This window comes from Vitis vinifera, chromosome 9 (assembly GCF_030704535.1).
Source record: "Vitis vinifera cultivar Pinot Noir 40024 chromosome 9, ASM3070453v1".
Classification (NCBI taxonomy): Eukaryota; Viridiplantae; Streptophyta; class Magnoliopsida; order Vitales; family Vitaceae; genus Vitis; species Vitis vinifera.
Genome location: NC_081813.1, coordinates 741,069 through 757,390, shown reverse-complemented (window position 1 = coordinate 757,390; position 16,322 = coordinate 741,069). Strand labels below are relative to the sequence as shown.

Below are 16,322 nucleotides of genomic sequence, written 5' to 3'. Positions count from 1 at the left end.
TCTTTTTTCATTTGTTTCCCATTTGTTTGTTCCATATAAATCTAGTTCAAAATAAAATAAATTAAAATTTTATTTTTAAAAATAAAAATAAAAATAAAAATAAATGTCCAAATAATAGAGATTAATTGGTGGTGTTTGTTTTTTTACTTAATTTTAAATAGAACCTTAACACTTAATAATATTAAATATTAAGTCGTTTATTTTTGTAATATTTTATTTTTATTAAGTATTAAAAAGTAAAAAAAACTAATATGTTATTTCTTCTATTTAAAAAAAACTATATATTTTGAATTTTTTTATTTAGTAAAAAATTTATAATAAGTCATGAAAAAAATAGAAAAACAAATAACCTGAAAATAAATTATTTCAAGTAAAAAAACAAACACCGGCATTAAAAATCATTAAAATTAATCCCATCTCACAAAATCGCATCCAATGGATACATCCTATCATACTTAAATATTGTTAAAATTTAATCCCACCTCACAAAAATGCACCATACCAAATATTGTCCTTTATATAATCATATATACTATATAGTAAATCATTTGACTATATATTAAATCATATTCTACAAAGTCCATCCATCAATTCCCCCAATTCGCATTGTAAGCGTTTGAGGCTTGATTGCAAATAAATAATAATTGTTTTATAAATATCATAAGTAACTTCAACTTCTAAAAAGCTAATAGAAGGAAGCCTTCTCCATCAATCACTTAGAGGTCATTTGGAATGATTCTGATTAAAACATTAATATGCATTTCCAATCTCTCTCAAAATCACTCTTAAACAAGTTTTTAAGAAAATCAGTCCCAAAAGAGTTTTCAACCATATTCATTTGATAAGGCAAACCAGCCCATTATGGTCTGATGATCAATGATTTCCTCCAAACTCCAGTGATCTAACACTCTGCATTTTTAAATCAAGTTACAAAAGAAAGTAGAGCAATGGAAACAGAAGAACCAGTCAGCCTGATAACAACAGTCTCGATAAAGCGACTTTAAGCTTGTCCCAGAGGACTAAAATTACAGAAAACAATAAGCATTTTCCGAACTAATAATCATTCTTGTCCAGGCGGTTTCAGGTAGAGATCAGAACTCAGTCGCGCTCGCTTATGGCAGTCAAGTGCTCGTCGATCTCCTCGGTGGACAACACTCTGAAGGCAGGGCTGTCGGTCCTCACCACTCCAACCTGTCAAAAATAACAGCAGTTCATTAACTTTATGGGAGGTTCTAGGTTCAAGTCAAATCTCAAATTCTCGTTCGATAATATTAATGGAAATCAAAAATAAAAAAGGAAAAAAAATTCCCGAATAGGAGGGCCTAGTTCAATTCGTAGATGTCTGCAAGAGTTGGATGTATCTTGTATCTTTTTCCAAGAGAACATGTGACAGTGGATAATAGGGGGATGGATTATTCCTCCCCTTATACTTCATTGAATATTTGAATTCTGAATGACAAACTGGAAGGAGATAAGAACAACCACTGAGGTGAATTAGGACCTGGGAGATGGATTTCATGTAGAGACTTTAAAATGGATAAGTATGTGGAGAGTTGGGAAAATACTCCCAGTTCACACTAGTTCATGTTTGGAACAATGGAATAGAAATGGGAATAAAAAATCCAGTTCATTCTCATTCATTAATGTGTTTATGTTACTTTTCAGAATGGGAATGAGAATAAAAAATTTATTAGTATGGAAACCACATTTCCTCTCACTAGGGTTTTGATTCCTCTTTTCTACATGGTATTGTGATTCACCTTTATTTTCATCCTATTTTCATTACTATTCCCACACATACCAAGTGCAAGCTAAGAGCACGTTTTCGGTAAGACCCATTGACTAGCACCATTATGCTGCAAATGCAGGATAAGAGTGATGATCACCCAGGAATCAGAGTGAAGTCCCACAGTCCCACAGTCCCAGAGCATGTATCCTTTGAGTTTGATGGGGTCTCCAGGCTTTGGTGGCATGCAAGGAAAATCAAAAGTTCAAAGAGGAGTTCAAGGTTTACAATTAGGAACTTCTCATTTTGGAAACGGAATGTTTATTCTGATATAATTTCCAAAGCAATGAAAAACAGAAGAAATGCCTAAGAAGGAGATGGGAGATACCGAAGATCACAAGGGAAATATGGTATATAATCAGCTTGGGAAAATGAGGAGAGATTTAAAGTTGAAGTTAACATGGCCTTCCACTGAAAATAAGACTCAGGTCAACTTGCTGATTTTTTAACTAATAGGAAAGAGAAAAACAATTGACTAGGCTCTTTGGAGAAGAAAATGATATAATTTAGAGTTAGTATAAATGAATCCATCCATCCAGAAGCTAGATATAGAGCCATACTCAGGAGAAATGATAAGAAACATTGAAAACCGATCCCCAGCAAGGGGACACTCACCATGCCAATGCAACCAAAGAACCAAAAGGCCTTGTAGAGCTCCTCGTAATAAAACTATAGCAATAAACAACTAAAAAAAGGACATTTTCAGTACCTCAATCTCGTTGGGCTTGAAGTCCTCTTGCAAAACTGATTGCAGGGCAGAAATAGCAGTCTATAAAATAGAAGCGTTGAAGTGATGTTAGACCACAGGAAAAGAACTAAGAACATGATTGTGTCTACAAAAGGACCATACTTTTGCTAACAGCTCGATACAATCTCTGGATCAGGCTGCAGAATATTGTATTTCTACAAAGTTGTTTATATGTCTTTTAGGAAAGAAGGTGAATCAAAAAGGCAAGTTGCTAGCTTTCAGAGTTTAGATCTGTGATGACTATACAACAATTGTGCCAACAAAGATACTGTGCCTTTCAATCTCAAGGTTTTCAATTTAACATTCAACACCAGAAAAGAGAGAGGGGACACATAGAATGAAATGAAAACCATATGCCACAAGACCAAAGACCTCTCCATGTGCCATAATTAGAAATCCAGATTCCTGAAAAGAAAAAATACACCTACCTGAACTGTCTCATCATATGAAAATGCAGGATCATTTTTCATTTTCTTCTCCAGGAAGTTAATTGCCTCTTGCTCTTTTAATCCAGCACTTGTTGCCTAGAACATATCAGAATGAATTTATTAAATATGGAGTTTCTTTGGAGTTGCAGTCAGTAAAAAAAACAAGCAAAACATGACTCTGAAATACTAAGAGATCAGTGAATCCATATTAACAGCATCATGAAGTCTGAACTAGCAACGGACAGCTACTATCTAGAAAAAAAGACATCTATTAACACAAATACACAATTAAAGAAAGCCCCAAGAATTCAAAAGATAACTTCTTCCTCTACAACAATGGATTTCCAAATCAATGGGTAAAACAAATATAACCAGTAAATATATTATATATCATCAAGCTGCTATGTCCATATCTGATATGCATATGTAGTAGTCATCATGTTCATGAAAGCATTATGACTATTTTAAAATAAAAATAAAAATAAATATAATATTGTACAATTGGAAAACCAATCAAAGCAAACAAAATCAGCAAACACGAGGGAAAAAATGTTTACATATTATCCTCCCAATAAAAGTACACCAAAACTAATGTGTGATGTAAATAATATTTGTCTTACCCATAAGGTTGAATAGAGTTAATCCAGTACTAGAGATTTTTTCTTTTTAATCAGAAACAAGAGATGTATTTATTAAGGTTAAAAAGAATATGAGGAGGATGAGGAGTCCTCCCCACAATTACAAAAAAAACTGATCAAAATATGATTGAACTTCTCCACCATACAAGGAGTCTATACAAAAGGTTTAGACTACAACACAATATACAAATATGCCATCTCCTCAAATTATGACTAATCTCCTCTCAATGATCTCCAAACCCCTTTGATCTACACAATGAATGCCAATAGAGTTGAATAACACTAAGAGGAATGCCTTTGAAAGCCTCAGTGCGTGAGACCCAAAAAGAGGAAAGAAGTAAAGTGAAAAAAAAAATGTATTAGCACCCAATAGACATATCATAGGAGTTAATTATGTTGCTTATGAGCGGAGTTTTTTTTTGGACATTGTGTTATATTTTCTTTCTTCTTCTTTATTTGTTTATTTATTTACTTTGTTTTGGTTAGTGGAATTGAGCCTGGAACCTTCCCATCCCCACTCCACTTGGCCACCCAAACCAAGCTTCTGGGCATTGGTTATGATTGGTATTATAGAGAGTCAACAAAAAGCCAAGAGGAGTAAAGAAACTGAGAAGTGTCAGAAGTAGTTATTGGATTTAGTCTCGAAGCTGAAAATTTCCAATGCTATTCCATTCTTTTTTGACATACTTCTGTATTCTATATATAGAATATGATAGAAACAACTTGTACATACCTTATGGCCAAAGAAATGGCCAGCTGGGTCACATTTGAAGAGGCGAGGTCCATTTTCATCATCAATACCCAAGATCATGGCAACTTCCAAAACAAATATAGAGAATGATGAGAAAAAAGGACATCAGTAGAAAGCTAACGAATTATCAAATTTCAAGTAAAAACCCTAGCTCTAGTAATGTAATTGCATCAGATGATCTTTAAAATATAAAGGAAATTGTCCATGACTGAGGAAAAGACTAGAAACAAACCTACTCCAAGAGGTCTCATGTATGCATGTTGAGTATAGACTTGTGATTTGTCAGCAATCCTGAAAGGACCCAACAAAATTCATGTCTTTTAGAAAACAAAATGTAACTGATATCTCTAAATCAAACATATCAGCATAATTTGTTGAGTAGTTAATAACTGTATGCCAAAGAATTCAGTGGTAGCGGAAAATAAGTGGACCAAAATTACAATACCATCTAGTGGGATTTAATAGGAATAAAATTACAATACCATCTGGCCAATACATCTACAGGCATTTCATATCCGTATCTGAAGCGAAACTCGGCTGCTTCATTCCTTGCTTGTTGAACCAAAGTCCTTGCATCAGCTGGAAAATGGCATGCCAAAGATTACCAAAGGTTCACTAATCCAAAAGAGCATTCGATATGAAATAACATCTTGACCTCGCCACTCAAGAAGATGTAGCAAACCTAAACTTTGGACTGATAAAAGTAACAACCGACAGAAAATGTATACCATAAATCTAGAACAAATTTTGTACTCTTACATGTTACCATTAACCAAACCAATCATAGATAAAACACCAAGTAGAAAACAAAACATGGAACATCAAATCGCAAAATCAATACAATTGAGCTCACTGTTTGAAGTCAATCATTATAAGACATGCTGCAATTGAATCAATAGAAGACAAAATTTTCCTAGGAAAACAAGGGTTGAGGAGCAAAGAGATATTCCTTTGAGAAGCAAAATTGGGTTTCATGGTAAAAATTCCAATTGAGATAGATGGAATCAACAGGAAAATATTTTCTGAAAATTTTCAATATTTATATACACAAAAACAATCAGCTCCGAAAGGTAATAAGATGCAAACCAGTCATGCCAGTGGCTAACAACCCCAGGAACTTGGTGATGGGGAAAAGATGTGTGACACTGGTCTGATCCAAAAGCTTGTCCTGCATCAAACCTCAAAACTACTAAATTTGAGGTACACATAATAACATAAAATATTAATGTAATCCAACAACAATACTTACAGGAACCTTCTTCTGTGTTACAACACAGACTGAGTCCTTTCCTCGAACACCAATGGAGGTGATTCCAGAAGCCTTAACAGCTTTAAATGCATACTCTATTCATATAGAAAACAAAAACCATTCAGATTCAACAAATGAAAAAACATATAATTCTGGTTGTCTGGTGAGAAACAAAGGGTAATAATTGAATCCAAACTATCCAATTAATTACTTCATCAAGCAACCAAATCTGGGTCTCGACAAATCTGTGATCTATGCAAGCCCCAAATCCTACACTGTGTTGTTTCATTTAACACAAGAAGAAAATCTCAAAATCTTGCCTCAATCAAGCCAAACAGTTAAATCTAATAATATTCAGTGCTCCTTCCTTTTCCTACATTTCCTCAGAAACCAGATAGAAAAACCCCCGAAATGCTTTTGAAAGAAAAAAATAAATAAAAATACTGCAGTTTATTACACCCATCTACAATCAACTCAACATATGACTCCACAAAGTTCAAGTTTCTGTTGCTGAGAGAAATAACGGAGGCTAATAACGCAAACTATTAACATTACTCCTCGGAAAAAATGCAATAGAACTATTATCGAAATTTCAAACTTCTTTCTTCGTTTTCTCAGGAAACTAACGGGGGATTAGGTCAAATCAGGGATGAGAATTCATACCTACTTGGAAGAGACGACCTTCAGGAGAAAAGATTGTAATGTGACGATCGTAGCCACCTCCACTTCCGCGACTCATGCTTTGATACTTTGATTTCCGTTTGGGGTTTCGTGCGGAAGAGACTTGCAGAGAAAAAGAGCTATAGAGAGAAGAAGGGGAAGCTTTCTTCGCAAGAATACAGAAAGAAGCACACTCCTGTATAAATGTATTTGGAACGACATAAAACGACGTCGTTTGAATGGGTTCCTCTGAGCCCAGTCCAATAAGTTTTGCTTTTGGGCTTCGGCCTCGACTTAGAAGCCTATTTCACTTTATAGAGCTGGTAACATTTTCAAAAATAATATTTAATAATCATTTTTAAAAATAAATTTAAATTATTTTTAGAAATAAAATTTTGTTTGGAATTCAAGTATATATAACCGTTTTCTTTACTAGTTATTATAAAGGTGTGGTACACTTATCAGTTAGCTCAGTGTTTCCCATATTAGAATTTTTTCCTCGATATTTATTTTATCTTTTATTTATGTTATTCAAAACTAAGGTGGTGTTTGTTTTTTTGACTTTTTGCTAAAAATAATTTAGTTTTAGAATTTATATTGTTTGTTTTTCTACTTTTTCATGACTTATTATAAACTTTTTACTAAATAGAAAAAGCCAAAATATGTAGCTTTTTCTAAATATAAAAAATAATATAATGGTTTTTTTTACTTTTTAATACTTAATAGAAATAAAATACTACAAAAACAACAACCTAATATTTAACACTGTTAAGCATTAATGTTCTATTTAGAATTAAGTAAAAAAACAAACACCACCTAAGAGTTTATTTGGTAAAAATTATAGAAATTGCTTTTAACATGAAAAAATGTATTTGAAAAAAGAATGTTTAATAAAATTTTAAAAATACTTTTAAAAATCTAAAAAATCATTTATAGTATTTTTTTAATAAACAGTTAATAGGTAATTCTCTAAAAACACTTTAAATAAAAGCACTACAAAACACACTCTAAGAGTGTGTTTGATAATAATTCTATGAAATATTTTTAACTTTTTTAATACTTGAAAGATAAAAATTTTATAATGTTAGAAAAGTAAAAAACGTTTTATAAAATTACTATCAAACAAGTTCCAATAATGTGTTCAGCGGTGATTTGGAGAAGTGTTTCTACCATTTTCAACACTTAAAAATAAAAAATTTAAAGCATTATAAAAACTAAAAACATTTCATAAAATCATTGTAAAACACAGTCTAAATATAGTCAAGTATTTCATTTTCATTTCCCTGTGACACTTCCCAATTGCCAAACATGACCTAAAAGGCAATTAATTACTTTACTAAAGCCTAAACTAGCCCAAGATGAACTCAACTTGGGCTAAATCCCAGTTAGCCCAACCCAACTTTACATCGAATAGCCCAACCCCGGCCCAAAGATCTGGGCAATCGTCCTTCGGCCATGACGGTGAATCTTACCATTTTCTTAGCTTCACTTTAGGGTTCCCACTCTGCATTGTCGCCTCCGAGCTAGGGTTTTGCCGCATTCGAAAATGGGCCACTCCAACGTCTGGAACTCGCACCCCAAGAACTATGGCCCTGGTTCACGTACCTGGTGAGTCCAATCTCTTCTGTCACTGTAAATTTACATTTCATGAGTTCTCAAAACCCATCGTTTTGATCTCATACTGACCTCACATTTTCTGATTTTCGAATGTATTGATTCTCTGCAATTGTTTGATTGGAGAATATTATTGTTTTAACACCATTTACCCTCGAGTTTTCATCATTATGCTATTAATATGTGCAATAAGCTGTGTTGTTGAAGAATTTGTAATTGGGATCTTATACTGTTGTTCACAATTCTCTGCAATTGTTTGATTTTGGAATATTATTGTTTAACGCCATTTACCATTGAGTTTTTATCATTGTGACATTGATCCATAGAATAAGCCGTGTGGTTGAAGAATTTGTAAGTAGTTGTTTGTATTTGCGATGTTATACTATTCATGTTGTTTGGCATTTATCGATTTGTGTGACTATGTGAATGTGGGGCTTCATTGGTTTTTTGTATATACAATCGAGCTTCCATCATCAGATGTTAGTATGTGTGAGCTTCATTGTTGAAGATTTTGCATCACGTGGGATGTTTAAAGGTCGTAATGCCAGAAAATTTCTGGGTACCAACGTCTTCAAAAATTTGGTGAAATGGAAAGTTGAGTCATTTTCAAGAAGTGCCAAATAGTGTTCTTGTGCTAACTGCTATAAGCAGACTGGTGATGGAACTTTTTTATTCCTTGTTTCACCTCTTTTGGGAAAACAAAGTGGGGATGCAGTTTAAAATGATGTGGGTTCTTACCTTTATGACAAGGCTAGGTTTGGTATTCAAGGAGAAGCGAGAATGTAAGAAAGGAAACAAAAGACTGAGGAGAAATACAATTCAAAATTGATTCAAATAAAATTTTTAATTCACTCTTTTTTTTTTTTTTTTTTACTTCTTTCACCTTTCAGAAAGAAGTGAAGAATTTCAAAATGTATAAATTAGGGTTTCATATTTTTTTCATTGCAACAGATAAGTTATCGATTTTCCTTCTATCATTTTTTGTTTTTTCCCTTCTCTTGTTGGCTACTTATCTTCAAGATTCAATCAGAGACTAAAGGGAGACTAAAGGGGGCTAACTTTTGAAAAGTGAAGTGGGTTTCATATGTTGACCTTCTAATTTCTATATTTGTTTTTGTAGTCTTATAACAGATAATTTTATTCTTTTGACAAACGGACTTCGAATGATTATATAACGATTTCTAAAACACTTTTGTGAATGCGTTATCAGCCGTGTTTGTGGGAACCCACATGGTTTGATCAGGAAGTACGGGCTCATGTGTTGCAGGCAGTGCTTCCGCAGCAATGCCAAGGAGATTGGCTTCATCAAGGTCAGTTTTTGATCCTTGTGATATCTCTTTAGTCTGGAAAAGCAAACTTATTGGGCAGATCCTATTAACAAGCAGCAGTCATGGTTTGGATCAGATCTTTTGCTGTGTAGGCAAGTTTTGGACCAATGTTATGTGTTTTACATAAAAAATCCCCAAACTAGATTCCCCAACAAAAACATTCTCAAGCTAGTGCTTCTGAGCCACATGGGCATCCACATGGTCTAACTTCTTCTTTTTTTTTATCGTGCGTGACAAAATTGGTAACTAGGTTTATTTTTTATATATTTATTTCAACTCATTTTACTTATTTTTCTTCGTCTATATAAAAATCAAATAATTTATAAATATATAAGTTTCTAACTAATTATAATTATAATTTTAATTTTATTTTCTTTTGCATTTTTATGGTAAATCGGACAGGATAAAATCATTTTCCCTACCATTTGCTTTCATTTCCTTGGTAATTTTCAGTTACGAAATATGGCTTGAGGTGACTGTTACTTGCAAGCATTTGCAAAATATGGATCTCTGTATATTTTTCTCTTCTTTTTATACCTTTGCATCATCTCAAACGCCTAATGGTTGTTTCTGTAAATTTCTTTCCGCTTTTCAGTACCGTTAAGAAACAGGATGCTTCCATTTCAGTACTCGGCATGCAATGGATTACCAACAATTTACAATTGATATCAGCAGAAACTCGAGGAAAGTTATTTTCTTAGTCTGTTAAGCACTCTAGACAACATTTCAATTCTGTAGACTGCTAATGTTTTGATTCTACACCACCTTGAATGCTGCTGTTATTTTTCAATTCTGTTTCCAAGTGAATTATCAGTTCTTATTTACTTCTTTTTTTCCTTTTGATTCTACTTCTGTTTGGGAATTTGAATGTTTTTTCCCTGTGGGAATTGGGATTAAGCTTGAACCAATGAAGTTGCTGTCCATCAATAGAAGATCATTTTCAAAAATCTTTGTCAAGCAAACCTACTCATTTAACTCCTGGCCAAAATCATGGAGCTTTTTTCAACGCATTTCTTATTCAGGCAGGATATAGGACCACGATGGCTGTACTATACAACCATGACTTGTAGCAGTAAAATTTGAAATTCGTGTGCCATGTCCCTCCAACACAATGATAGGACCACTAGGCTTAGCCATGAGATGAGATAGCCCTTTTTTCACTGGTTTACATCTGGCCTGTCCACTCACCTCCCAATTAATGGCTTCTGTCCACCCTCTTTATAATTGGTAAGGTTGTCGAGGCTCTCATTTGCTGGAACCGAAAGGTTTGTCAATGGTGGGGCTCCTCCTCGCTTGGTTCTTGTTTGGGTTGATTTTGAGAAGTGAAAAAGGCTTTTTTTGAAGCTTGATAAGAGCTTTTTAGAATGTTAAAAACTTTTGACATTTTTTTTTTCAAAATTTAATATAAAAATCTTGATAGTGTTAATGTTACTTATAGAAATTCAAATGTTTTTTTTTATTTAAATGTCAAATTAAGATTTTTTTAAAAATTATTTTATGATGTTTTATAGAATAAAATTGTCTTCAGGAACTTGAAATGATTTTAATCTATTTTTGCTATATTTTCAAATATGTTTTGAAAATTATTTTTATATGTTGTACATTATTTTTAGTTATTTTTTATATTTGTATAATTATTTTTTAAAACAATCCTCCAACTATAAGTAAAATTATTGAAAATAACTTGTTTTATGTTTTTAAAAATAAAAAATTGTTTTTTGTTTTTCAGCTTTTGAATGTGTTTTTTTGTATTTTTATTCTGAATAATAAAAATTTTGTTTGTGAAAATAGTTATCAAATAGGGTATTTAGCTCTTTGATAAGTATTTTCAAAAACAATTCTAGAAAATGGGTTTTTGAAAATTGTTTTGTAATATTTTATAAAATAAAAGTTTATTTGGGAATTTAAAATGTTTTTAAGTTGTTTTTTATATTTTAAATACGTTTTCAAAACTTTTATATGTAATATATTTTTTTTTATCATTTTTCATAATTACATAATTTTTTAAAAATAAAAAAATAATAATAAAAAAAAATGTTTTTTTTAAAACATCTTTTTTTTTTCTTTTTTTTTTTTTTCTTTTATGTTTTAATAAAATTAAAAATAAAAATAAACTGTTTTGAAAAGCAATTATGAAATATACCCTTAGTATTTTTTTTAGTTTAAATTGGAGTAATTGACTACAAACTTGATCCAACCCACCCTAGATGCACATTGATTTACAAACTTAATCCAACCCACCCTAGACGCACATTGACTAGGACTACAAACCCTATCCAACCCACCCCAGACGCGCATTGACTACAAAGTCACCCATAATTCTTATGAGCGAAAGACTTAATTGTCCAACTTTTGTGTATTCACACTTGAAAGACATGCTTTCGCTACGTTCAATGAATTGGAAGTTGGAACAACGTGCAGCTTTCTTGTGGGCCCGTGGTTTGATTTTGGGCGTCATACTTTTTGTTGTCTTTCATTTCAGATTCGGTTATGAATCATTAGTGTCGGTGCCATTTACGATTTTACTATTAATCTGTCATGCATGCATCCTTTCTTCCTTTTTTGACGTCCTAGTCAGACTGTAGATGAAGTCATATGTCCATGCGGAGGCATTAAGAGACTCTATTTTCTAATGTTTGGTAAATAACTAAATATCGACGAGAATGACGAGGATGGTGGACCTTAAGGGGCATTTAATTAAAATATGATATTTTTAAAATAGTTTCTAAATTTAAAATATTTTTTTATAATATCAATTGAAAGTTATCTTTTAAGAATATAATTTCAACTTAGATGTAGAAGTTGTCTATTTAAAATCAAAACATAATTTTGGATTGAATTTATCATATTTTAATAAATAATTTTTTTAAATCATAGTTAAAAAAAAAAAAAAAAAAAAACCATTGTAAAGGCGTATTTGATTATTGTTCTTACAAATAATTTTGTCAAAAAATAATTTTTTTATTTTTGGCAAACTAATGATAAAAAATGGGGTTTTCAAATTATTTTTAAAAAATATTGTTTTTTGACAACATTTCTTTTTTTTTTTTTTTAAGAGGATTTTTTTAATCAATGGTTAAAGATATAGAGAATAATTTAAAAACTTTTGTATTGCGTTTTGACACCTTCATGGATAACAATTTGAGAAAAATATTTTTTACATTTGGATTTTTAAAAAGAAATACGTTTCCACAAAACAACTAAAAATTTAGGCCTTTTTCAAAACAAATAGTTTTTTAAAATTGTTTTATGATGTTTTATACAATAAAAGTATGTTTAATAATTTAAAATTGTTTTTAATATTTTTAAATATGTTTTAAATTTAATTTTTATTTTTAATCATTATATATGTTTGTATGCTTATTGTTTAAAACAACTCTAAAAAAACAACTAAAAAATAATTTAAAAATGTTTTTTAAAAATATCCTATTTTTTGTTTTCTTATAATAAAAAACAGAAAGAAAATAAAAAAACATTTTATGATTATTAATAGTGTTTGTAGGTTTTTATTGTTCTTCAAAATAAAAAACTATTTTCGAAAACTATTTTGAGAAGTACTTTTAAAAACATCATATATTGAGCCATTCATGGTGGTGGGGGGTGGGGTTGTGGGGAGTTTGAGCTATTTTTATACCTTTATATTTTTTATTTTTGTAAAAAATATAAATAATAAATAAAATAAAGTAAGAATATTCGGTCATTTGCAATGTAAATATAAATATATTTTCTTAAAATTAGTCTATGTGGCATTGTAAGCCCTAGTCAAACCTAAATTTAAAAATGTTAGGGCATGCCACATCACCATTTTTACTGTGACAGATGGTTATTTGATATCAATAAACTGGAGATAATTAAGTGATGAAAATGACTATGGTGCATACAAGATTATTATTAAATATAATATTTAGGAACACGCTTATTACGTTATCATAAGCCTTCTCTTGTGACTCATGGTGATTTGAAATGCATACCATTTTTTTTAAATTTAGTATTGCTCGGGAATTAGGTGGTGTTTGTTTTTTTATTTAATTTTAAATAAAATCTTAATGTTTAATAGTATTAAATATTAGGTTGTTTATTTTAGTAGTATTTTATTTATATTAAATACTAAAAAAAAAAAAAAATAATAATATGTTATTTTTTCTATTTAGAAAAAGCTATATATTTTGATTTTTTTAATTTAGTAAAAAATTTATAATATGAAATAAAACAACGTAAATTATTTTGAATTGTTAAGAGAAAAAAAAAGATTTTGGAATGTTTAATTTTATCATCAAAATAATATATAATTAAATTAGATATAATTAAAATTATCAAAAAATTTATATATTTTTTATTATTTAAATTAGCGTAATTAAATAAATCAAATGGGATTAATCTAATATATAAAAATAATTTATTAAATTTAAATTTATTTTATTTTCCTTTGAAAGAAACCAAACATATCCTTCATGTTTCCGTTTTTTCAATAGGACGCTAAACATAGCTTTAAATAAATTAAAGCTCGAATAGACCATTTGAAAGATCCCAATACCCCCTTTCCACTTGTCGTAATTAAAGTTATTAAAGTATCTCTTTACTCTTAATCCTTATCAATAATTCAAAATCCTAAAGTGAGACGAGACCCCAATATATTAAAAAAAATGAGAATCTACGGTCATTCGAAGTCTGAAAGCGGGGCTAGACCCCAATGTGAAAAAATGACCAAGGAGGCTCCCATTAAATGTCCTTCTAATCAAATCATATCTTATAAAGCTCCGTCCCTACATACTTTTCACGGATTTAAACAATGTTTTCAACCAGCTTTATTTCAAACGGGCCCCACTGGGTCACATTTATCACATTTCATGGCGTTTATTAAAGATCGGTCACCGGCGGTCAGATTTGGTAGGACGACCACTTCCAGGCTTTTTTCTTCTCTTAATCATTGTAGCTCGTTTTTTGTCTCCAAGTGAATCCCGAGTGTACAGTCTCCTTAACTCTCCACCGTCGGATCAAACCCAAAGTGCATCCAACGGGGGAGACCAGAAAACCCACCGCCTCCTCCTCGTGTTCCCTTTGAAATCATTCATACGTGGTCCAGTCCAGGATTGGACCACGCCCAGTCCTATCAGTTGTAACTCTTTTTCCATCCTTTTATTTATTTAATTATTTCATCCTTTTTTTATTTGGATAAATTGTAAAACCACAAATTTTTACTTTTTACTGGGTATCAAATTACCCCCTAAAACTTTTTTATTCTTTGAATGCTATCACCTTTAAATCATAAATAAAATATATATAAAGTTTTGGGTATTTCGAAAAATATAAAAAAAAAAATACGAGAAAAATAAAAAATATATTTAAATTTAATAAATTATTTTTACATATTTATTCAAACTCGTTTTATTTTTATTTTTTTATTATATACAATTTTAAAATTATATAAAAATTTTATCAATTTTAATTATATTTTATTGTTTTGTGATGAAATTAAATATGAAAAAAATATTTTAAAAATAAGATTAGTTTTTATAATTAGTATATAGTTTTAAAAAAAATATTTTAAAAATAAGAATAGTTTTAAAAATATTCTCTCATTATATTATTATATAGACATTAAATTAATAAGAATAGTTTTTATAATTATTTTTCTTTTTTGAAAGGGTGAAGCGGTGGGAGACGAGTAATTAATTGATATACTGTAGCGTTAATAATGCCTACCTAATTCAACCCTAAACATGCGGGGGTCTTGATTTGAAAATGGGGCTACACATCACCCAAGGTTTTATTTAAAATCTATATTATATTATTTTGAGAATATAGAATATTATTTTTTCACTCATTAGCTTTAACATGCTTGTCACAAATAGTGGACTCCAAACCTCTAGATATTTTTTTATTTATTTAATTAATTATTTTTTTAAAGGCTGGTGATATGTTTTTTCGATAATTAATAAGAACTACGGATTTTTGATATAATTGGAACGATTATATTTTACGAGTTTGAGTTGAGTATAATTATATTTGAATTAATTTTATGTTGGTATACATAACTTTTTTAATAATTGGTTGATTATAGACTAATTTATAAATACAAATTTGATTCAAATTTACTTATTTAATAATCATAATGATTAATTTGGTTATAACGACGTATTTAATTTTTATATGACTTATTTAAAATTTTGATTTTGAAAAAATAAGTCAACTGAATTATAAAAATTGCAATTAGAGGTTCATCAAGATACGTAAATTTAACTCTACCTAATTGTTAAATATAGGGATGGTTATGGGATAGGTCACGGTCTTATCCCATTTATTTATATTTATTATTATCTCTATTCAAAAAAATATTAATGAGGCTAGGAGGCAGGATAAGTATATAAAATTTTCATATCTACATTGTCGTAACACCCCATTTAATTTATTTGTTAAATTTAAACAAAATTTTATCAAAATTCCAAAATTAAATTATATTAAAAATAAAAATATAAATTATAAATAAATAAATATTTATCATTTTTTATGAAAATATATATTTTATTTATATTAAAAAAGTTGAAAAAAAAAACACAACTAAAGTACATTTTTTTAAAATTATATATAATTGGGATAAAGCTCGAGTTTTTACACGTTTCATAAATATATTATAAACATATTTATCTTTATCTCAAACTTTTAATATAAAGAACGTAAAAAGATGAATATTTAAAAAAACCCATCTTATTATAATCTTTAATTAAATAAAATTTAATTATATATAAACTATATGACATAGAATGTGTTTAATAATTATATCATATTTTAGTTTACCAATTTTTAGTCAAATACTTTGATTTTTTACACGAGAAGAAGAATTATGACCTTTATTAAGGGTGTGATGGAATAAAGTCAACCTTATAATAAAATGAATATCTTTTGTCTTTATCTTCCTTGGAAAGCAAATTCACAAATTTGGAAATGAATTGAAAAATTGGCATCTTTTATCTTTTGGGAGAATAGGGTCCCCCATGCTTAGAAATAAAGTTTTAGGCTTACGCAGTGCTTACTTCCACTTAAATTAATAATCTATGCTTAACAATTAAATTATTAATTTGTAATTAAATTTGTGTGTAAGAAAAATATTTTAATTGAGAAT

General features: G+C 29.9%; 1 protein-coding gene across 1 annotated transcript; it reads right to left on the bottom strand.

The window, feature by feature from the left end:
* Window positions 1–880: 880 nt before the first annotated feature.
* Window positions 881–6,449, bottom strand: LOC100261826 (proteasome subunit alpha type-6). Its single transcript, XM_002271893.5, has 9 exons — window positions 6,264–6,449; window positions 5,601–5,695; window positions 5,438–5,519; window positions 4,834–4,930; window positions 4,584–4,642; window positions 4,334–4,416; window positions 2,963–3,058; window positions 2,496–2,555; window positions 881–1,191 (listed from the first exon to the last, which is right to left on the bottom strand). Exons 1-9 carry the CDS (start codon window positions 6,337–6,339, stop codon window positions 1,099–1,101), a joined length of 741 nt encoding a protein of 246 aa, XP_002271929.1. The 5' UTR covers window positions 6,340–6,449; the 3' UTR covers window positions 881–1,098.
* Window positions 6,450–16,322: the final 9,873 nt, after the last annotated feature.